The following is a 22,212-nucleotide window of genomic DNA, read 5'->3' on the forward strand; positions in this document are numbered from 1 at the left end:
CATTTCTGCATCATTAAGTAGCTGAGCACCTAAAGACGATGGATCTCAGCCGCTGTATTCTCCCTTGTGAAGTCTGTAAATGAACTCTTCCTGCATCTGCAAAAAAAACCCCACCCTTGGGTTTTTAAAATAACTTTACTACCCTGACTTAACTGAAGATAGCCACTTCAGTAAGGATGCTATGTCTAAAATCTGACGTGCCAGAAGCAATTAAAACAGAAGCAAGACCACAGTAGTATGTATAAACGTCAAAAAAAGGTCATTTTTAATGTTCACATTTCCACATTCACATCCCAGGTTTTGAGATGATTGTTCCAGGTGTGCAAGCATATGCAAGGGAGATGAATGAACAGCAGCACTTCCAGAAATAACAAGTTAATTCACAGTTTCAGCATTTTAGCAAGCCAGCAAGAGCTCCATAATCATGAAATGAACGAGGTGAACTTTTCCATGTATTGTAAAGGTAATAAAAGCCAGCCTGGACCCTAAACAGAAACTGACAGATGAGTTCCCATGTTGCATTTAAAAATGTGTGTGTGTGTGTGTGTGTGTGTGTGTGTGTGTGTAGGGGAGAAAGTCATCTTCATGGTTTCTTACTCACTCAACCACTATGTAAACTGCACTGCAAGGGTTCCTCTGACCCAGATTTAGTCCCAACTGCAGCCAGGCAGTTAATGAGAAATCTAAAAACTACATTGCTTAGGCCAGCATTGGAAATTTATATCATCATAGGCAAATAGATCTCACCGCTGGGCTGATGCAGCTTTTGAGCTTTAGAACAGCCGAGGTGGAAACCATAGGGCTTGTGGAACTGAAAAAAAATAAAGAATTCACTACTCGTGATGTTTGCTATTCTTCCTGTTTTGCTCTGTGTGCATAGTTTGAAAGCCTGCAAATAGGGTTTGACTAAAAGAAGCATGCAGACTGGGGAAAAGACTGTGTGTCTCTTAAATGACTTTTTAGCTCTCATAGGGCACAATAGGATGTACTCTTCCCCACTGTAGGTAGAGAGTAGGGTCCACCCATGCAAAAGGAGCTCTACTCTGGAATCCCTCCTTTGATAGGCAATGGAAGGCAGTAAGGTTAAAGCGAAGTCATGATGGGGTGAACAAAGGGGAAGCTTTGGTTGCAAAGCTGCCTTGTTCCCCAGACATGACCCCCAGAATAGGAAGGAAGCTCTGCTAGCTGTAGAGTTGGCATAACTTGTCTTCCCACTGAAACAAGTTTGGGAGTGTGGAGAAAAAAGGCAGGGGGGAAATATATAGCAGCCTCGCCTTCTGCTTTGACCAGCACAAGGCTGGCAGGGTTTACAAAGCGGCGTTTCCTCTGCCTTCGACTCTCTTCCCTGACCATTTATTCCCAACACCAGACCACTTTTACATCACTGTCCCGTTGTCACAACTCGTAGCTATGCTAGCAGCACAGCCCTCGTGCAAAGAAGTTATGAGAACCAATTTTTATATATAGTTTAGTAAGCTCTGAATTCTCGTTTAGTGGGTGGGTTGTGCCCTCTGCCATCATGCATTGCAATTCCAACAAGGCGAGAGGTGTGTTGCTGCAAGCAGAAAGAAAAGATGGGAGACTGGGTTTGCACCAAGCCTTGTAAACAGGCAGCGATAAGGCTGCGTTAGGACAGCACTTAAAAGTCTGTGGTTTGTTTTTGTTTTTAAGAAAACCGCCATTAGTAGGTATAGAAAACTATTTCAGGGGTGAAAATGCTGTAGGTACCAGGAGACAGTTCTGCTGCGATTCCAGGAACTGAACACTTCCCCGAACTGAAAAATAAATTAAACAGATAGTTAAAAAGAGAAGGAGGGAGGGAGGGAGGACTTAAGCAATACTGGGGTTTTGATTTAAAGGGTGGTAAAAGAAAAAAGAAAGAGAAACCTTTCATTTACCTGCTGCTACTACTCTTGGATCCTCATGGGCAGAGTGTCTTCCAGCAGCGCGACTGTCTGAGTTTTCATTCCACCAAAGCACATGAACTAGGAAGAAAAAGCTACAGCTAAATTATGTTATGAATTAAATACCTGCCTATCTCTTTCTGTTTTGCTGGGAAAGCCTGTGCTCCAGATAAGGAAAGCATCATTCACAAAAGTGTTTTGCTGAAAGGGATTCTTTCAGAAAGCCGTGCTTCTGCAGTACAGTTAGTGTGGTGCAGTGGTTAGAGTGTTGGACTAGGACCTGGGAGACCAGGGTTCAAATGCCCACTTGGCCACTGGGTGACCTTGGGCCAGCCATGGATTTATTATCATAGAATTGTAGAGTTGGAAAGGACCACAGAGGTCATCTAGCCCAACCCCCAGCAATGCACGAATTTTTCGCCCAACATGGGATTCGAACCCACAACCCTGAGATTAAAAGTCTCACTGCCTCTCAGCCTAACCTACCTCACAGGGTTGTTGTGTAGGGGATTAATTGAGGAGAAGGAGGAGAACCACACATACCACCTTGAGCTGCTTAGAGAAGAACATAGGACAGAAATGCAATAAACAAACAAACATTTGTGAATGTTCTGGACTTCACTATTAGTTACAGAGATGTACTTCCAAAGAATGGAATGAAGAGCTAAAATCTGTTGCTGTTCAAATAAGGGAGATAATTTTGCAGCCCCTGTCCAGGTTTCTAGTCCCTATGAGATTCAAGGACGGGGAAGAGCTACCGTCAGTTCCAACTCAAAAGGAAAACTGCTTGATTATTATACTTTGCCAGAAGACCAGCAGGTGACAGAGCCCAAGTTTGCACTGAAAATGGACAAGTATTGTACCTCTGTTAAGTAGTCCGTATTCCGTGTGGAAGACACCAATCAGTTTAGTGTATCCTGTCTTTATGTGAATACTAATTGCTGCTTTAAAGGATTGGCCCCACACGGCTGGTCCTCCCGGTTTCATCTGGAAGGTCACCAACTCATAGACTCCTAGACGGGAAAGAAAGCAAAGCATCATGAACAAATGGATTAATAAGTATTAGGTCTCCAAAAGAACCTAACCAGGGTTATGCAACTGAACAAAACCAGAAAGCACAGATTCCAGAGTACCTCAGTCTTCAACTCTTAAAAAAATAATAATTTCTAGTCCTCTGTGGCTGAGCAGGTACAATTTCGTGATGGGCAGGAATTCTGACAAGATCTTCAAAGGGGGGGGGACGCTTAGCAGGATTTCAGCATTAATGGGTTGGGGATTCAATGCCCTGCATAACATCTCGCTGTGCCCCTTAACTAGCAAAATAGAATGAGACGTGCAAAATAAAAATATACAGGCTAAAGCTGCAATCCTATAGCTTCTGCAAGGGTGTTCCAAGGATGTCTGTTGGATCTCTCTTTCCAAGAGCGGCAAGAAAGAGATGTTCCTCGAGGCCACCGGAAGGTTGGCAGCCAGCTTCTCTGTATTGCTGGGCAAAATCAAGGGTGTGTCAGGAGAGACACTGAACTTATAGCTCTCCCATTCCTTCAACATACTCCCAGAACAGAAGACATGCCATCTCTGGAGCAGTGAAACAGCGTGAGCCCAACGGGACATGAGAAAAGGCAATTTCCCCCCTTCCCCACTGGACTGCTCTGTAACTGGCTTAATCTGTACCATCAGCACAATGAATCATATCTTTGTGTTGGGGGTTCGCATTTCTGAGGCGCACAAATATACTTTAGCTCATCTACCATTAACAAGCTTCTAAGGAACTCCAGCCTTGCTTGTGCAGGTTCTTTGCTGTTCCTTTTTCTTCCTAATGTCTCAACAAATGAAACTGATTTGTAAAAATGTTACATGGGGAAAAAAATACGAGAGAGAGAGACACATTGCAAACACTTTTGTAAATCAAGAAAATCTTTAATTAAAAAAAAACAGGAGGTGAGAAGAACAAGGAGTAAACAAAACGCAAAAAGTACAAAATTAGGCTTAAAGTTCATTTGAAGTTTGGGACCAATATGGATTAAAAGCTTCCTCATTCTAGAATCTAAGGAACCCCTAGCCTATTTCTAGTCCATATGACTGCAGAGTCAGAACACAGACTGAAAACCCATTGTGTGACAGAGTTTACTTCGGGAGGGAGGGAAAGAGTCTACATAATCAAAGATGCCAACATATCTACAAGTCCCCATTAAATGAAACCATTTAATAGTAGTGAGTCAACAGCTTTACACTGTGCTACACACACAAAAGCTTACCATCCTTGGGAGGGCTGCCAAGTTCACACCAGGGCACCAGGTACGCAATTTCGTTGTCTTGTTTGTCTAACAAGGGCAGCATTCGAGACATGTATTCTTCTTGCCATTCTTGGTCCTTGGCCAATGCTGTCCGGACAGCAGATCTCTGAGCAAAGCTCTCTACAAGCCAAAGAGAGGGGTGTCAAAGAGAGGGATGCGCGAGGCTGGGCTCGAAGGGTGCACAGTTGCCGTGTCCCCACACTGCCCTCCCTGTGCGGCCTTACAGAGTTTGGATCTGGGGAGGGTGGCGCGAGGAGGGCGCAACAGCCATGTGCCCCTCGATCCCAGCTTCGCCAGCATTGCTCGTGACTTTGAAATAGTTACCGTATTTTTCGCTCTATAACACACACCTGACCATAACACGCACATAGTTTTTAGAGGAGGAAAATCCATAGGCATGCCACCCATAGGCATTTCCTCCATAACACACACAGACATTTCCCCTTACTTTCTAGGAGGAAAAAAGTGAGTGTTATGGTGCAAAAAATACGGTAAGTTGGTCCAAAATAAAATGCACTCAATTGGAATGAACTAGGGGGGTCAGCAACTGGCGGCACTTCAACAAAACCTACCCTCCCTGCGTGACGCTCCTTGGCCCACTTCCCAGTTGCCAACTTCGGCATGGTTGTTAAACAACACTGATGACATAGGAGCTCCTACAGAGCAGCTTCTTCCCATGTTGCTCAAGTAACCTGAGTAGATTCACACCCCACAGGAGGTCCAGAGCAACAGTCGTAGCTGATCGATTACAACCCCAAAGCACTATGTAGAGAAGCTTTGCATACCATATTTCCAAATATGGAAAGCTTTATTCAGTCCCCCAAATTCTGAGGTCCAGTATCCAACCATCTGGGAATGAGCTGTACGAAGGTGAATGTTTTTGCTGGTCAGTTCCAGGAAGTCTTTCATCTTGTCTGGCTTAACAGTATAGGTACGAAATTCATAGAATGTGCCATCATCTTGCCTGGGCCCTGTGGAAAAAGGCGATGAGACCTGAAAAGAAAATAATTTAGGGGGGAAATACGTAAGAATGCAGTCTGCAAGTTCCTTTGTTGGCACATGCAATGTGAACTTACAAGGTCAGAGAGAAAGAGAACAGTTGTCATTACTTATGGCAATAGCAGACAAGACCACAAACTCATTCTAGTTGGGCTTCACTCAGCTAAAATTTTAATTACCGTATTTTTCGCCCTATAGGATGCACCGGCCCATAGGACGCACCTAGTTTTTTGGGGGGAAATCAAGGGAAAATTTTTTATTTCCCCCCCAGGTTTGCGCAGCCATCCCCAAGCTAGAAGAGGGAGACGCAGCACTCCGTCTCCCTCTTCTGCCTTCAGGGACAGTTTGCCCCGCTGTCCCCCGTGCTTGTGGGGCTGGCGGGGGAGAAGCAAGCCTGCTTCTCCCCCCACCAGCCTCCAGATCAGGTCGGGGAATAGTGGGGTGGCGGCGCTCCGCCATCCCCCTATCCCCCGAGCTTGTGGGGCTGGCGGGGGGGGAGAAGCAACTTGCTTCTCCCCCCCCCCCCGGCCAGCCTCCAGATCAGGTCGGGGAATAGCGGGGTGGCGGCGCTGTGCCATCCCCCTATCCCCCGAGCTTGTGGGGCTGCAGGCTGGTGCCCACAAGCCTTGCGAGCCCGCGCGACATCCCTCCGGGCTTGCAAGACTTGCGGATAGCTTCCTGAAGCCTGGAGAGCGAGAGGGGTCGGTGCGCACCGATGCCTCTCGCTCTCCAGGCTTCAGCGAAAACCTGCATTTGCCCCATAGGACGCACACACATTTCCCCTTCATTTTTGGAGGGGGGAAAGTGCGTCCTATAGGGCGAAAAATACGGTAGCTGTCAATGAATAAAAAATACAGCCGTACCTTGGTTTTTGAACAGCTTAGTTCTCAAACGTTTTGGCTCCTGAACACCACAAACCCGGAACTGACTGTTCCAGTTTACGAACTATTTTTGGAAACCGAACGTCAGACAGGGCTTCCGCAGCTTCCAACAGGGGTTCCGTGGCTTCCGATTGGCTGCAGGAGCTTCTTGCAGCCAATCAGAAGCCGCGCTTTGATTCCAAACGGTTTGGAAGTCAAGTGGACTTCTGGAACAGATTCCATTCGACTTCCAATGTATGACTGTACTGGAAGTCACTCAAACAACATTTGATCTTCCCACGACTGAAAAAAGCAGCACTACGAAAAAAACTGCAGTCCTACACCCCCCCTTTTACTTTTGAGTGGACATGGTTCGGACTGCAGCCTTTATACATTTTTATATATTTTCGAATTCTTCCAAGTTAGAGTTTAAATGCAAAGCAATGACTTCAGTTGAATCTACTTTACTGTGAAGTGTACAGAGGGACAACTGTGTATAAATTAAGAGTCTAGAGTTCCAAGCTGCCCACTCCAGCTGAGCCAAAGCTCAGGGGCAGAGCACATACTTCACATGCCAGTGAAGGTGTCAGGTTTTCTCCCCAGCATCTTCAGGTAGAATCATAGAATCATAGAGTTGGAATAGACCCCAAGGGCCATCGAGTCCAACCCCCTGCCAAGCAGGAAACACCATCAGAGCACTCCTGACATATGGTTGTCAAGCCTCTGCTTAAAGACCTCCAAAGCAGGAGACTCCACCACACTCCCTGGCAGCAAATTCCACTGTCGAACAGCTCTTACTGTCAGGAAGTTCTTCCTAATGTTTAGGTGGAATCTTCTTTCTTGTAGTTTGGATCCATTGCTCCGTGTCCGCTTCTCTGGAGCAGCAGAAAACAACCTTTCTCCATCCTCTATGTGACATCCTTTTATATATTTGAACATGGCTATCATATCACCCCTTAACCTCCTCTTCTCCAGGCTAAACATGCCCAGCTCCCTTAGCCGTTCCTCATAAGGCATCGTTTCCAGGCCTTTGACCATTTTGGTTGCCCTCCTCTGGACACGTTCCAGTTTGTCAGTGTCCTTCTTGAATTGTGGTGCCCAGAACTGGACACAGTACTCCAGGTGAGGTCTGACCAGAGCAGAATACAGTGGCACTATTACTTCCCTTGATCTAGATGCTATACTCCTATTGATGCAGCCCAGAATTGCATTGGCTTTTTTAGCTGTCACGTCACACTGTTGGCTCATGTCAAGTTTGTGGTCAACCAAGACTCCTAGATCCTTTTCACATGTACTGCTCTCAAGCCAGGTGTCACCCATCTTGTATTTGTGCCTCTCATTTTTTTTGCCCAAGTGCAATACTTTACATTTCTCCCTGTTAAAATTCATCTTGTTTGTTTTGGCCCAGTTCTCTAATCTGTCAAGGTCGTTTTGAAGTGTGATCCTGTCCTCTGGGGTGTTAGCCACCCTCCCAGTTTGGTGTCATCTGCAAATTTGATCAGGATGCCCTTGAGTCCATCATCCAAGTCGTTGATAAAGATGTTGAATAAGACCGGGCCCAAGACAGAACCCTGTGGCACCCCACTAGTTACTCTTCTCCAGGATGAAGAGGAACCATTGATGAGCACCCTTTGGGTTCGGTCAGTCAGCCAGTTACAAATCCACTGAGTGGTAGCCTAGCCAAGACTGCATTTTACCAGCTTCTTTACAAGAATATCATGGGGCACCTTGTCAAATGCCTTGCTGAAATCAAGGTAGGCTACATCCAGGTTGAGCTGGAAGAGAAACCTGTCTGAAGCCCTGGAGTGTCACTGCCAGTCAGTCAATACTGAGCTAGATGAACGGAGGGTCTGATTTGCTGTAAGGCAACTTCCAACGTTCTTGCGAATTTTGGGAATCTTTAAGAATCCACAAATGCACTTGCCAGCTTACCACTGGGCTAGTACAGCTTCTACTCCAGCAGGAGCATGGGATCAAAGAAAAGCCCCCACACATCTTTTGTGCCTGAAGATGCAGGAAGACCCTCCCTGATGCCAGGCTATCTTCAAAGGGCAAGAGCCTCAGGGACACTTGGATAGTGGCGGGTATATCCTATTTATTTATTACAGTCATACCTCGGGTTACAGATGCTTCAGGTTGCACCCCCCGACTTCCCTCAGTTCCAGTCTTTGGTTTCTCTAAGAATGCTGTTTTCTGCATGTTGCACAGTTGTATAGATCCTCAAACTATTTAGCTGATTATTATCAATAAAAAGTTTGTGAATGTTTATTCAAAACCTGCCAAGGAGTCCAGTTCGCTTTGTTGCGTCTTCAGATACTTTGTGAAGGGTTCCCATTCATCCTTAAAGTCACAGGTATCCTTGTCCCGTAGTTTATATGTCAGTTTTGCCAGTTCTGCATAGTCCATCAGTTTGTCTTGCCATGATTCTTTAGTTGGGGGCGTTTTTTCGGGTTACGGACGCGCCGAAACCCACAAGTACCAGAACGGGTTACTTCTGGGATTTGGCGGTCGTGCATGCGCAGAAGCGCCGAATTGCAACCCATGCGTGTGCAGACACGGCACTGTGGGTTGCGAATGCTGCGGGTTGCGAACGTGCCTCCCCCATGGATCACGTTTGCAACCCAAGTGAAGAAGAGAAGAAGAGTTTGGATTTGATATCCCGCCTTTCACTCCCTTTAAGGAGTCTCAAAGCGGCTAACATTCTCCTTTCCCTTCCTTCCCCACAACAAACACTCTGTGAGGTGAGTGGGGCTGAGAGACTTCAAAGAAGTGTGACTAGCCCAAGGTCACCCAGCAGCTGCATGTGGAGGAGCGGAGACACGAACCCGGTTCCCCAGATTACGAGACTACCACTCTTAACCACCACACCACACTGGCTCTGTCCACTGTATTACATTTATACCCCATCTTTCCTCCAACGTACTCCAAGAAGGCAGGAAAAATCCCAAGTGCGCTTGTACGCGGGCTTTGACTTCAGCTGACACTTGAACAGCCTCATAATAGATTGAATTAAATCACTTTTGAGTTCTACAGGCCTTACTTCCCAGAGTGCATTCAAGAACTGTACTTTGGTCCCTCCTAATCTCACAGAAGTCAGTGGTACACAAAACACCAGAGAGGACACTACACAGACGTGATCAAACTGGGCTTGTTTCCCAGTGAAATAAAGCACACAAGGTCAGTTTCCTCTCTTCTCAGTTCAAGCTGCCTACCCGGCACTAGCAGTCATTTATTGCAAAGCGCTCACAACTACCCGCAAGAACCAAAAAGGAAGGTGGGAAATTAATTGCTGCTTCTGTGCTGTTTTTAGACTACCCCAAGTGCCAGCAATACCTCCAGGGAAATAAACGAACATGTTATATTTCAGCTGTACTCTTTTGTAAGGTTTCCAGGGAACAATTTGCTTTGTTGCTCAGCTTTCCCCCCCAACCCAAGAGAAGCTGCTGGAAACTGCATCTCTCTAGAGGGCTCTATAGACTTCCCTTGGTTCACAGCGTTACAAATCAGTTGGTTGTACTTTAAATGTAGAAAGAGTTGGAGAATTCACTGGAATACAGCAGCTGAACCTCCCAACTGCCCTGGATTTATTCTCTCCAGGATATTATCAGACTCACATTGCAAGATTCAAAATTTCGCTTTGCAAACATGTGCCAGGGTCCTGCCGTGGCTGAAGCAGAGTTTTGTTTTCTGCAGTTTTACAAGCTATTGTTTTGTGAAGAAACCACATTTTTTTCACACAAGTTCCAGAGTTCCTGCAGTGCAATAGTCATGGTGCTGAACTAGTTAAAGGACTGGATGTAAGCCAGGGAGACCTGAATTTATTTATTTTTCCTCCTCATTCAAATTAGACCTTCACGTGTGGCCAGCAAGACTAAGCCGCTTCTGGTGAACCAGAGCAGCACACGGAAACGCCGTTTACCTTCCCGCCGGGGTGGTACCTATTTATCTACTTGCACTCTGACGTACTCTTGTTGGTCTGTAGTAAAAAAGAAAAAGAAAATCCAACAAGCCTGAAGCCTGTCCTAGAATAGGCAGACCATCACTTTCCAGAAGCATAGCATACTTCTTTTGAATGCACATCACCATATATGCAGATGGGCTAAAAGCAACACAGTGGTGGATTGCCATTGCTGCTGCTCCCTTGCTACCTATTCAAAACCCCAGATCATGAGACGCAGTGCAAGAAAGGCTGGCAGCTACCCCGACCTCTGAAACTGGCACAAGAGGAAGCGCCTCAGCCAAGTTCTTGCCAGGCCCTGAGGTCTTCAAAGCTCAGTCCCAGGCTTGGGATCGGATCACATCCCTCCGCCTTCCTTGGGCTTCTGGACTCTCCTTCCTCGGAGGCTTTTAAGCCGAGGTTGAATGTCCATCTGCCATGGATGCTTTAGTCGAGATTCCTGCATTGCAGGGGCTTGGACGAGATCCCTCGGGATCCTTTCCAACTCGACAATGCTGGGATTCTTCTATGGATTGACATTTGCTCCTTCTCTTCCTGCTTCCACTCGCTTCCCCTCCTGCCTTAAGGCTGCTTAAGTTTTGCTAGCATTTCTAGCAGGCAGGAAACCAAGAGGAGCAGCGTCTCCCCACCCCTACCCTGGAGAAGGCGGCGCCAGCTAGGTTTCTGCCTGCAGGGCACGCTCATCTAAACACCAGGGCGCCCTAGGGTGCCTCTCCTCGCCTGGTATCCTGCGCCCCTTGCCCCCCCCCTCCTTCGGGCTCCTTTTCACCCCCTTTCGGGTTCTCCTTTTACCTCAGCGGTGGCCCTTCGCGCCGCTGCGGCGACTCTCCCGAAGAGCGCGCGGGAAGCCAGCATGGTCTCCTCGCGGGAGATGGACGAGGCGGCGGCAACTACAGTGCAGCCCAGCCGCCCTTAAATGCACCGAGAGGCGCTTCCTGGGTCGCACGGCGGCCGCTGCCCTCGCCCGGCCCGCCCGCAGAAAGCATTGGACGGCGCGCACCTCGTGGCCGCCGCCCAGAAGACGCGCGGCTACGGCGGCGACCTTTGCGCGCGCGTCCCCCTCGCCATATCTCTCTTTCCGCGAGCCCGCGGGGTGGGGGGCGCGTGCTGGGCGGCTGGCGTGGGGGGGGGGGAAGGGTCGCCCGACCATTACAATTCAAAAGACGCTGCTGGTGAGGGAGGGAGGAGGGTGGCCAGGGCGACGTGGGCGTCGTATTGCGCAGGGGAAAAGTCCTTTTACGCACAGGGGTTTTCGTTTTTGGCAAGGTGTCTTGCGAACGAGGAGGAGGGAATTAGGCAGGACTCCACGCGGAACTGGCAGGAGGAGGCTTCCCTGAGAGCCCGGGGGCCACAACTGCCTGCTGTCTGGGACCCAGGATGGGAGCAACTGGAGAGAGAGCTTCTTGGTGCGCAATGTTCTGCACCCTTCTCCACTGAAGGTGCAAATATGTGTGAGTAAGCCATATTTCTAAGACGCTGCAGGCTGCTTGATTTTCCAAGTGAAACCCAACCCTGGGCGAGTGCCTGGAACCTCCCTGGGATCTTCCGATTGGCAGAGATTGAATGTGGCACGTAACACATGCTGGCATCCCTTGTTGGGAGGTTGCCTTTGTGGGTGAAGTCAAACCATTGGAAGGTTACGTCGCCTGCCGTGGCTGTAGAGACTGATACGGGAGAGACATGTTTTGTTGCAGCTAGGGCACATGAAGGAGCCAGCTTCTTATTAGGCATGTGTAACAGTATATAGGATGCGGGTGGCGCTGTGGGTTAAACCACAGAGCCTAGGACTTGCCGATCAGAAGGTTGGCGGTTCAAATCCCTGCGACGGGGTGAGCTCCCGTTGATCGGTCCTGCTCCTGCCAACCTAGCAGTTCGAAAGCACGTCAAAGTGCAAGTGGATAAATAGGTACTGCTCCGGCAGGAAGGTAAACGGCGTTTCCGTGCGCTGCTCTGGTTCACCAGAAGCAGCTTAGTCATGCTGGCCACATGACCCAGAAGCTGTACACCGGCTCCCTCGGCCAGTAAAGCGAGATGAGCGCCGCAACCCCAGAGTCGGTCACGACTGGACCTAGTGGTCAGGGGTCCCTTTACCTTTAACAGTACAGTGGTACCTCGGGTTAAGTACTTAATTCGTTCCGGAGGTCCATTCTTAAGCTGAAACTGTTCTTAACCTGAAGCACCACTTTAGCTAATGGGGCCTCTTGCTGCTGCCGCGCCGCCGGAGCCCCATTTCTGTTCTTATCCTGAAGCAAATTTTTTAACCTGAAGCACTATTTCTGGGTTAGCGGAGTGTATAACCTGAAGCGTATGTAACCTGAAGCATATGTAACCCGAGGTACCACTGTATATAAATGAACCTACCCAGACTCTAAGATCATCTTCCAAGGCCCTTTTTCGTGTGCCTCCCTCCTCAAGAGGTCCAGAGGGTGACAAAACGAGAAAGGGCCTTCTCTGCAGTGGCTCCCTGTGTGTGGAATGCTCTCCCCAGTGAAGTTCGCCTGGCGCCTTCATTATACAGCTTTAGGCACCAGGGGAAAACATTCCTTTTTTTACCAGGCCTTTGGTTGATCTGATTGATATCTATTCCCTTTTAAAATGTTGTTGTTTTGATTTTGATTTTGCCCTGTGAACTGCCCGGAGACCTCCGGGTATAGAGTGGTATATAAATTCAATTAACAACAACAACAACAACGAAAACAAAACGGGTGATGGATCCTGACGTGCACATAACAAAAAGCAGCAGCCTTCCACACACAGCAAGTCATCCTGCACTGTATGTATTATTCTGAGAGGCAGTTTTTGGTGGTGCTTCCTTAAGCAACAAGCTCTCTCAGGACCCGTCAGTCCCAGACAGCCCTCTGCATAGCCAGGATGGGCAGCTGGTGAGAAGAACGAAGCTCCTGAATTGCCAAGGGCATGGATCCCAGGGGTAGCAGGAACTAGTGCTGCTGGTAGGATTTAAAAGTCCAAAATATATGTAAATATCTAATGTCCTTGTGCGTACACACACACTTAAGGTATACAAATTACAAATCAGGCAGTCTGAAATGCTTGTGACCACATTGGTGTATTACAGGCGCCCCCAAACTCGGCCCTCTAGATGTTTTGGGACTACAACTCCCACCATCCCTGAACACTGGTCCTGTTAGCTAGGGGTGATGGGAGTTGTAGTTCCAAAACATCTGGAGGGCCGAGTTTGGGGGTGCCTGGTGTATTAGAATAAAAACATCAAAGCGCTGGCAGATTAATATCTTTATTAGAACTAACCAAAAAGAAAGTAACAAAATAATCGGCGAGCTTTGTAGAATTCCTCTTCTGTCTGACTATGTTAAATTAAAAAGGGAAATGGGGGAGTGTTGGGGGGCATGGTACAAAAGCCCCACTGTTGTGCATGGTGCGATTTTAGAAACAGAAAAACTAATTTAAAAATCAAAGCAGAGTTCATTTTGTGACTCATGGAAATACACCTATGGGGTGAGACAGCGGTATGCATCAGGAAAGGGGTCCAGGCGACTAAACAGTATTGCACCCCTTGACATTAGTCTTCGGTTCTATTTCTGCTTTTGCTTATAATTGCCATATAGGTGCACCATATCTGATAGTCTCATGTGCCAGAATGACATGTTGAAACAGATTGTAGAGGACACTTTCCCAGAGGTGTGGGTGTATGACTTGGGATAGTTGACAGCTAACCTCTCATTGTGCTATAAAACTTCGGGGTTTTATAAAAGTTTATTGGGCTTAAAAGCTTAAACCTTGGGGAAATAATTGTCCTCTATAATGCAGGAAAAAAGCAGTTACTAAAATATTACACAATTCAGCTGGGGGGTGTTTCAGAAGGACTTCATCCATTTTTTAATTTTACATTGACAACCCTGATCGTCATTTCTTCCCATAACAAATCCGACAAAGTAATCAGATGTAGCCTGAACAATCTATTATAGTTACTGTAAAACATTATTAGGAAATGCATCTCTAATTTTAACACTGTTCATGCTTCATTGTAATCTGGATAGTGGATGTTAATCTGTAAAAGCAGTACTAGGAATTATATGTTAATGTATGGTAGATTCCCCATTAAGGCTATGATTAATCCAGTGGGATTCTGGGATGTTTGGGGGTGTAATGTTTTACTTTACTTTACTTTTCACGATTTTAAAACGGTATGTGCATAAAACAAAAAGCATCAGCTCAGATTTGTGCTGCATATTTTCACTTATCTATGATAAAAACCTAAGAGCTGATTGTGTGTTAAATGTAACCTAAGATGTTCACAGAATTTGAGAGCCAGTGTGATTAGATATTCAGTCCAGGAACTGAGAGACCAGGGGTTCAAATTCCCATTTGGCCGTGAAGTAACCATGAAGTCCGGGTGGCCTCGGACTAATCACTATCACTCAGCCTAGTCTACCTCACAGGGCTGATGTGAGGATATAATGGAGAGAAGAAGCTTATAAGCCCATTTAAACCCCTTGGAGGACAAATGGGATATAAATGTCATAATAAGTAAATACATAACTATAGTTTGAATCTACAGAGTTTTAAGACAAGCAAGCTAGTGTGTATTCTTTGCTAGCAAGCGGCGGGAACATCAAGTTTCGCACACGCAATTCAACATTTTGCAAGACTACACTCAATTTGCATCAAGGCACAAACATTGCAGTTGGAGGATAAAAGTGCCGAAATAAAGAAAGGATGTGTTCATCTGTTGCCTTTCATCTGCTAGAGAACTATTTCAAAGGCGAAAATGGTGCAGGAATCAGGAGCATGTTTTGCTGGGATTCCAAGTACTGAACGTTCTCCCGTACTGAAAGTAAATGCAATGTAGGACAAAACCGGGTTAAACTTTCTGAGCAGCGTTAAAGAAATGTTGGCACATACGCCAAGACACACCATCACCTCTTACCTGCTGCTACCACCCTGGCATCTTCGTGGGCAAAATGCCTCCCAGCCGCACGGCTATCAGGATTCTCATACCACCAAAGCACATGAACTGTGAAAACAGGAGCAAAACCAAGGTCAGCTCTGGAAAAAGTTTATCCACGGTTAAGTATAACTGATTCAGTTCAAACAGAAATGAAAAATGTATGTGTACTAATGAAGGTTTAAAATGGAATGTGGCTAAACATGTATTGCTGAAGGGTTGCTAATATTGGGGTTTTTCCAGTATTGTTTTCTAAAGGACTCTGGGCTTTTGCTGAGTGAATCTAATTGTTGTTTTCTGCTAGTTAACATGTGAGTGTTGTAACCTTAGATCACGTAATGAAGGTATTGAGTTGCAAATCTCCATTTTGAAGGGAGCTGCCTTTGAATCTTGGTCTCCCAAACTCTATGGAGTGAAGATGTAAATGAAGCTCTCAGCTTAAGTGTCAGATGTGTGTGCAGGAGCCAGGCCCTGTGACCAACAGGACTCTGCAGGACTGGGGCCTTCCTAAATTTGTTCTGAAGAGGCAAGGCGCGGCCACACAGGTGAGGCTGATTGGTAACTCACAGCACCTGGTGGCAAGAGCCAAGAAGGGATATAAGGTCAGCATTCTCTCTTCAGCTCTTTGCCACAGCAACACATTCCCTGCCTTGCTGTGTTTGACTCCTTGCTTCCTGATCCTCAGACCCTTAGCTCCTTGACTCCTGGCTCTCTGACCCTCGGACTCTTGGCTTTCTGGCATCTGGACTCCCATTCCTGCTCCCACCCCGCCATCTTGCCCCTGGTCCCGATGTCCCCAGCTGGGACTTTGATCACCTGTGAATCAGACCATGACACTAAGGCCAATAAAGGCTGGAAAGCAGGTTGTGGGGGGGGGGAGAGACCTTTGCTTATAGGTCTGTTTGGGTTATTTCATATTTTCTAAGATGCAGAGCCTATGCTGGACAGCACAAAACATTGTATGAATATTTTTGGATATATCATTTGATGTTTCGATTTTATTTTGAAGAGTTCTGCTAGTAAAATTTGAACAATATTTTCATGGGTCTAGACAATGCTTCATTTCCAAAAGGAGTCAGTTTTCATGCACCCAGTTACTTCAAACTGCACAATATTAATATCTGCAACGCCCAGATCTAGAGAGGGAGATCCTGGGCGCACAAGTCCCAATGGGCATCTGATTGGCTACTGTGAGAACAGGTTGCTGGACGAGACTTTGACCTGACCCAACAGTACTCTTCTTATGTCTTTATGTAAACTCACTCTGTGCATGTTCAGAAGTACCTTTCATCATTACCTCCTATGCATGGCCAAATATGGGAGGGTGTGATGATAAATGGAAGTGATTAACAAAGAAGGGGAGAAGTCACAGGATTAAGACAACAGCTTCAAGATATTACTTTCTGCTTCACCACTGCACATAATCCATAGCACAAAGGAATGTCGGTGCATGTCAGGTCCCTCCACAGATATGAATGGAGACCAGCATGTCTAACCGAGCATGAGCAACAGCCTGGATAGCTCACTGGGATAGAATGTGGTGCTGATAATGCCAAGGTTGCCGGTTTGATCCCCATATGGGACAGCTGCATATTCCTGCATTGCAGGGGGTTGGACTAGATCAAAGAGGGCCAGATTTGATGAAGTGAAGGGCCGTGAGGGCCAACCAAAGTCATTGACCTTTTTTAGGATTGAAGTTTTTGAGCTTTTTTTGGGGTTGAAGTTTTTTTTTAGGATTTTACCCCAGGAAATAAACTGCCACAGGGGCCGGATTACACAGGCAGGTGGGCCGCATTAGGCCCCCGAAACGGACTTTGGACATACCTGGACTAGATGATACTCTGGGTCCCTTTCAACTCTACAATTCTATGATTCTATGTGTGAAACTACAGATCATAACAACACAGGGAATAGGTTTTGTACCTGTATTAAGTAATCCATATTCTGTATGGAAGACACCAATCAGTTTGGAATAGTCTTTGCTGATGTGCGCATCAATCGCTGCTTTAAATGACTTTCCCCACAAAGCGGGTCCACCTGGTTTCAGCTGATAAGTAACCAACTCATAAACTCCTAGACAGGTGGGGTGGGGAGAGGGAGGAGACAGAAATTATCAGCTAGATACAAAAATACAAAATAAAAAGCTGCTCACCCTATGCTGATCTCTTCACCAACAATTTATCTTCAGCCTACTTTTTAGTTCTTTGATGATGACCCAAAATCTTATTTCTGCATTTCATGAACATCTATGCTTCCCTCTCTTTGAACAGCGTGCTTAGGTTTCTAATTTATTTTTTGTTTTTGAGCAGTTACAACCATGTACCCGTCACTGCCAATTCTCCCCTGCAAATCCGTATAAGGGTAGTTCTTCTACCCTTATCTGTGGGTAAGTGTATTTTAGAGAAGGGGATTAAAAACCTCTCAAGATCTGAAGCGGGCAAAACAATTTTATCTCGGGGAAGCTACGGATATGGAAAGATATTCTACCGATATGAACGACGAAATATACTGGGAGACATGGACTGTTTTTTGAATCACTATGAAATATGGATGTTTTGAACCAAAGCTGTAGCTTAGGTCCATTAATGGGGGGGGGGGGAGAGAGATCAGGCTACGAAAAATTCCACTTCTGTTTCTCCTACTTACCTCCTTGCATGTCTGTTTTATTTTTGACCAAATGATTCTACTACAGTATGAAGCAATTTTCAAATTCAACTGCAAACAATGAAGAGCTTTGGCATGGACATAGGAATTTTGTTGCGGGGGGCGGGCAGGCCTTTTGTTAGGAGGGGCAGAACCTCAGTTAGCTATGTATTTTTATTGATTGGGGGGCAGCGGCCCCCCTGCCCACACCCATGAGCTTTGGAGTGGCTTCTTCCAGAAATTAGGAATCTGCACAGCACCACATTTCCAGGGCACTTCTCATAGGAATTCCTCTTCCCCCTTGACCCAGTGACCAGAAAGGGCCAGAGCAGCCTGGGGTAACTTTAACCAGAGCTCTCTGGTGGCACAAGGACCAGTAATGTTACTTATGCCCTCCCTGAAATATTTTCCAGTACTAAAAACCAGTACCGTATGCTGTTAGTGCAGTAAGACAGCTCACCTGGCTTTGGAGAACTCCCGAGCTCACACCAGGGGACCATGTAAGCAATTTCCATATGCTGCTTGTCTAGGAATTGAAGAAGTACTGACAATCTTTCCTGCCATTCTTTATCAGCGACCACAGCTTTCCTTACAGCTCTCCTGTGAGCAAAGTTGTCTATATAAGAAAGCAAAGAAGTGTTAGAACTCCTTTGGCCAGGTTCAATGGGCAGGCTAATAATAATAATAATAATAATAATAATAATAATAATACAGTGGTACCTCGGGTTAAGAACTTAATTCGTTCTGGAGGTCCGTTCTTAACCTGAAACTGTTCTTAACCTGAGGCACCACTTTAGCTAATGGGGCCTGCTGCTGCACTGCAACACGATTTCTGTTCTCATCCTGAAGCAAAGTTCTTAACCTGAGGCACTATTTCTAGGTTAGCGGAGTTTGTAACCTGAAGTGTTTGTAACCTGAAGCATCTGTAACCTGAAGCGTCTGTAACCCGAGGTACCACTGTAATAATCTGGTATGATGGAATTTTGTTCTTGCACAAGGACAATTTGTTTCTTAAGCAGGTGTATAGAGACAAATACTTATGTGCATACCCAAGAAACCCATCAGGTTTTCAGAATTTATGGTGGGTAGGGAAATATCAATGGAAAGGATGGCACAAGACACAGTGCAAATATATCCCGTTGAGCACTGCCTGCCAGCATGGATGGGAAACATTGAGGATGATTTTGGAGCATAAGACTGAAATTGCCCATGTGTGGACAAAGCTACACAAACACGCAGACAGAAAAAAGCTGGCCCACCTTTGCATGAATGCTCTAGCATGGGCACAGCCTAGGTGTGCAATATCAACTTCTGTGATTGAAAGGCCATTGGAAGTCTCTGTGCTGACTAGGACTGATACAAAAACTAGGAGTCTGGGCTATTGCTTGGTCAAACACAGCACTGCTTCTGATCGCTGGCTTCAGCCAGCTGGACTCCAGAATCCCAGGTCTAAATTTGGATACAGACATTTACAATAATTGCAGCGAATTAACCTGGCAGTGGGACGCGGGTGGCTCTGTGGGTTAAACCACAGAACCTAGGGCTTGCCGATCAGAAGGTCGGCGGTTCAAATCCCCACGATGGGGTGAGCTCCCGTTGCTCAGTCCCTGCTCCTGCCAACCTAGCAGTTTGAAAGCACGTCAAAGTGCAAGTAGATAAATAGGTACCGCTCTGGCGGGAAGGTAAACGGCGTTTCTGTGTGCTGCTCTGGTTCACCAGAAGCGGCTTAGTCATGCTGGCCACATGACCCGGAAGCTGTACGCCGGCTCCCTCGGCCAGTAAAGTGAGATGAGCGCCGCAACCCCAGAGTCATCCACAACTGGACCTAATGGTCAGGGGTCCCTTTACCTTTAACCTGGCAGTAAACCTTCCTGAAATATCGATGATCGCTTGAGAAATATCCTACTCGGGATCTGCATAGAGGTCCCACATGGTTAAAGCGCTACCGCGCAGTACCTACCATATTTCCAAATGTGGAAAGCCTTATTCATTGACCCAAACTCCGCTGTCCAGAATCCAATCATCTCTGAGTGAGCCACGCGAATGTTGATGCTTTTATTGACCAAGTCGAGGAATTCCTTTGCCCTTGCTGGTTTGATATCGTAAGTACGGAGTTCATAGAAGGTGCCAACATCTTGCCTGGGTCCTGTGGCAAGAGACGAGCAAACCTGATACAGACTTGGCTTAAAAGAGAGACATAAAAGCAAGAATTCCAGTTAGAAAATGAAATGAGGGTTTTGTTTCTAGGTTTGCAACCATGCTAATAATTATTTGGATCAGTAGTATGCTTTATTATAAGGTATAGTTTTAGTATGTGAAGCTGCAAATGCTTCTTTAATGTTTTAATCTACCTCGTGCAACAAACCTAAATAAATAATAATAACACTAATAATTTATTATTTACACCCTGCCCACCTGGCTGGGTTTCCTCAGCCACTCTGGGCAGCTCCCAACAGAATATTAAAAACACCATAAAACACCAAACATTAAAAATTTCCCTAAACAAGTTTGATCTTGTTTGCTCAGTAGCTTTTCATCTTCAATGGCTACATATATAAATTTAAATTCATAGCACATCCTGAAGACAAGTTTGGGAAGAAAAAACAGCAGGGAGAGAAACATTTTATTAACTTCCTTGAAATTTCCCACCCTTTCCTGACTTATTCCTAAATTCCAAAGGACAGCACTGGGTCTTACAATATATATTTTTTAAATGCTCTGTAATATCAACAGAAGGAGAATTCTGTAACTTGGGCAGCGGTGAGGGAGAGGCAGTCATGGGAACATCTGTCTTTAATCCAGTTGCCTTCTGATGCACATATGGTCTCGTGAAAAGGGCATCCTCAAAAAGATTCATTATCTTGGAGATTGTAATAGGATACAAAAAAGCGAGTGCACTGGGAAACCCGTAGATTAGGATCAGTAGCTTGAATAATTTCTGCAAGAGAACAAGGGGCCAGTGTAGACCCTGAAGGGCAGCAATACAGTGGTACCTCAGGTTACAGACGCTTCAGGTTACATATGCTTCAGGTTACACACTCCGCTAAGCCAGAAATAGTACCTTGGGTTAAGAACTTTGCTTCAGTATGAGAACAGAAATCGTGCCCCGACGGCGCGGCCGCAGCAGGAGGCCCCATTAGCTAAAGTGGTGCTTCAGGTTAAGAACAGTTTCAGGTTAAGAATGGACCTCCGGAACGAATTAAGTACTTAACCCGAGGTACCACTGTACTGCCAAGGGGAAGAAATTGCCTCTTTGCAGTGCAGAGTTTGCAGGAAATATCTCAACCCAGCAATGCAATGTGCGCTGTGTGCATTTTTGGTGGGGTCTTTGCCAATGATCACCTCTGGCCTGCAACCTTCCGGTTGGCTAACCTTGACGGCAGTTCTTGAGCTGAAGAAAGTGAATCACCTGTATCTTAAAGGCACAGGGGCCAGTTAGAAAGCTGGAGATCCAAACCGAATGACGCAATTCATCCAAGAGAGTCAGCGATGGTGGAGATTATTATTCCTTTCCAGCGTGCCTCTGCTTTCCTCCTCTCCGGGCAGGCTCCTGCACCGTTGAAGATCCACGTAGCAGGCAGAAATCCAACAGGTAACACCTACCCATCTTGGGAGCGCCACACACCTGTTGAGTGCCTGCCTGTCGTGCAGCTCTTACAGGCAGGGGGACCCTACAAGCGTGTCTGCCTCCCCACGTGGGAACTGGGAACCTTCCTTTCCCCAAATCCCGGGTGTCTGAAACAGGAGCTCGCTGCGTGAAAATGAGCAGGTGACGGTTTTCCCCTACCCTTCCCGGAAAATGTGATACGGTTAAAAATGGTATGGTCTCCATACCCATGGGCGCGTTTAAATGCGCAGCTGCACAGAAAAGCGAAGCAAAGCAGTTTAAAAGTTGGCAGCCTCGTTCCCGATGGACTTGGGAAGTCAGGAGAAGAAATCTGAAGCCTGGCGCCTCTTTCCCGGCTTTACCTGGGCTTTGCACCCCGATAACGCAGCTCTGCGGAGGGAGCCGAGGACGCGCGAGACCATCATGCAGCGCCCGCCGTCAGCTTTTGCTGCCAAGGAAGCAAAAGGCTCCTTGCACGGCTTCGCCCTGACCCTTTGCCTATGGAGGCTGCAGGGAGACAAAAAGACTCGTGGCGCTTTCCAAGAATAGCAGCTGCAGGAAGATCACCAAACCGGGAAGGTAGACTGCAATCGTCCATAAATGTTTGGGGGTTCCACTTTGGTAGTTAGAACGCTTTGCAAACCAGAAGCAATGAACTCAGCTGTTGTAGCCAAGCAGATGATAATTGCGTGCCGTTTTTTGTTTTTTAATTAAATGCCTTATAGTCATTCTGGAAATATTGGGTGAGGGTGATAATAAATGAATAAACCTGTTTGTCGGCTCGCAAGGCTCTCCCCCCGCCTTGCGAAGAGGCAGAAAGATTGATCTCATCCGGACTATGTTGACATTTTCGTTGAACAGGATCCTGTGGATTCAAATGGCGTGCGTGCACCACATATTGGGATTGATTTTGTGTGGGGTGTGTGTGTCTTACCTGGGTCCCCCAATATTTTATTCAAGAGTTTGCACCCCACTTCTGTGGTGCCAAAAAGGTAGTTTGTACACCTTTGGTCCCCCAAC

At 46.5% G+C, this 22,212-nt stretch overlaps 3 protein-coding genes across 4 annotated transcripts in view; all 3 read right to left on the minus strand.

Annotated features, from left to right (window-relative positions):
• LOC310696250 (uncharacterized protein) overlaps positions 1–22,212 on the minus strand; it is a 960,839-nt gene that overhangs the window by 508,099 nt on the left and 430,528 nt on the right. The window lies entirely within an intron of this gene.
• On the minus strand, positions 237–11,081 carry LOC310696260 (protein NipSnap homolog 3B-like). The gene is made up of 6 exons (XM_083481584.1): positions 10,811–11,081; positions 4,987–5,194; positions 4,163–4,321; positions 2,768–2,917; positions 1,899–1,985; positions 237–1,775 (listed from the first exon to the last, which is right to left on the minus strand). Exons 1-6 carry the CDS (start codon positions 10,871–10,873, stop codon positions 1,699–1,701), a joined length of 744 nt encoding a protein of 247 aa, XP_083337710.1. The 5' UTR covers positions 10,874–11,081; the 3' UTR covers positions 237–1,698.
• LOC310696258 (protein NipSnap homolog 3B-like) lies at positions 13,256–21,714 on the minus strand. Of its 2 annotated transcripts, XR_014520501.1 has the most exons (7): positions 21,555–21,714; positions 19,546–19,768; positions 18,046–18,201; positions 16,866–17,015; positions 14,925–15,011; positions 14,430–14,825; positions 13,256–14,280 (listed from the first exon to the last, which is right to left on the minus strand). XR_014520501.1 is itself a non-coding variant. In XM_083481582.1 (6 exons), the coding sequence occupies exons 1-6, from the start codon at positions 21,615–21,617 to the stop codon at positions 14,749–14,751; spliced, it is 756 nt and encodes a 251-aa protein (XP_083337708.1). In that variant the 5' UTR covers positions 21,618–21,714; the 3' UTR covers positions 13,256–14,748. The 2 variants fall into 2 exon arrangements, 1 of the variants encoding a protein (XP_083337708.1); XM_083481582.1 differs by having other exon boundaries at positions 13,256–14,825.

The sequence above is a fragment of the Podarcis liolepis genome, assembly GCF_965112155.1.
Source record: "Podarcis liolepis genome assembly, chromosome: 17".
In the NCBI taxonomy this organism is placed as follows: Eukaryota; Metazoa; Chordata; class Lepidosauria; order Squamata; family Lacertidae; genus Podarcis; species Podarcis liolepis.

Coding starts and splice junctions, on each gene's coding strand:
- LOC310696260 (XM_083481584.1), bottom strand. CDS start 10,873: ATGCTGGCTTCCCGCGCGCTCTTCGGGAGAGTCGCCGCAGCGGCGCGA. Junction 2,918..4,162: donor TGGCAGCCCTCCCAAGGATG/GTAAGCTTTTGT, acceptor TTTCCCGTCTAG/GAGTCTATGAGTTGGTGACC. Junction 1,986..2,767: donor ATACGGACTACTTAACAGAG/GTACAATACTTG, acceptor TTTTCTTCCTAG/TTCATGTGCTTTGGTGGAAT.
- LOC310696258 (XM_083481582.1), bottom strand. CDS start 21,617: ATGATGGTCTCGCGCGTCCTCGGCTCCCTCCGCAGAGCTGCGTTATCG. Junction 19,769..21,554: donor TATCGGGGTGCAAAGCCCAG/GTAAAGCCGGGA, acceptor CTCTCTTTTAAG/CCAAGTCTGTATCAGGTTTG. Junction 14,826..14,924: donor TGCCAGGGTGGTAGCAGCAG/GTAAGAGGTGAT, acceptor ATTTACTTTCAG/TACGGGAGAACGTTCAGTAC.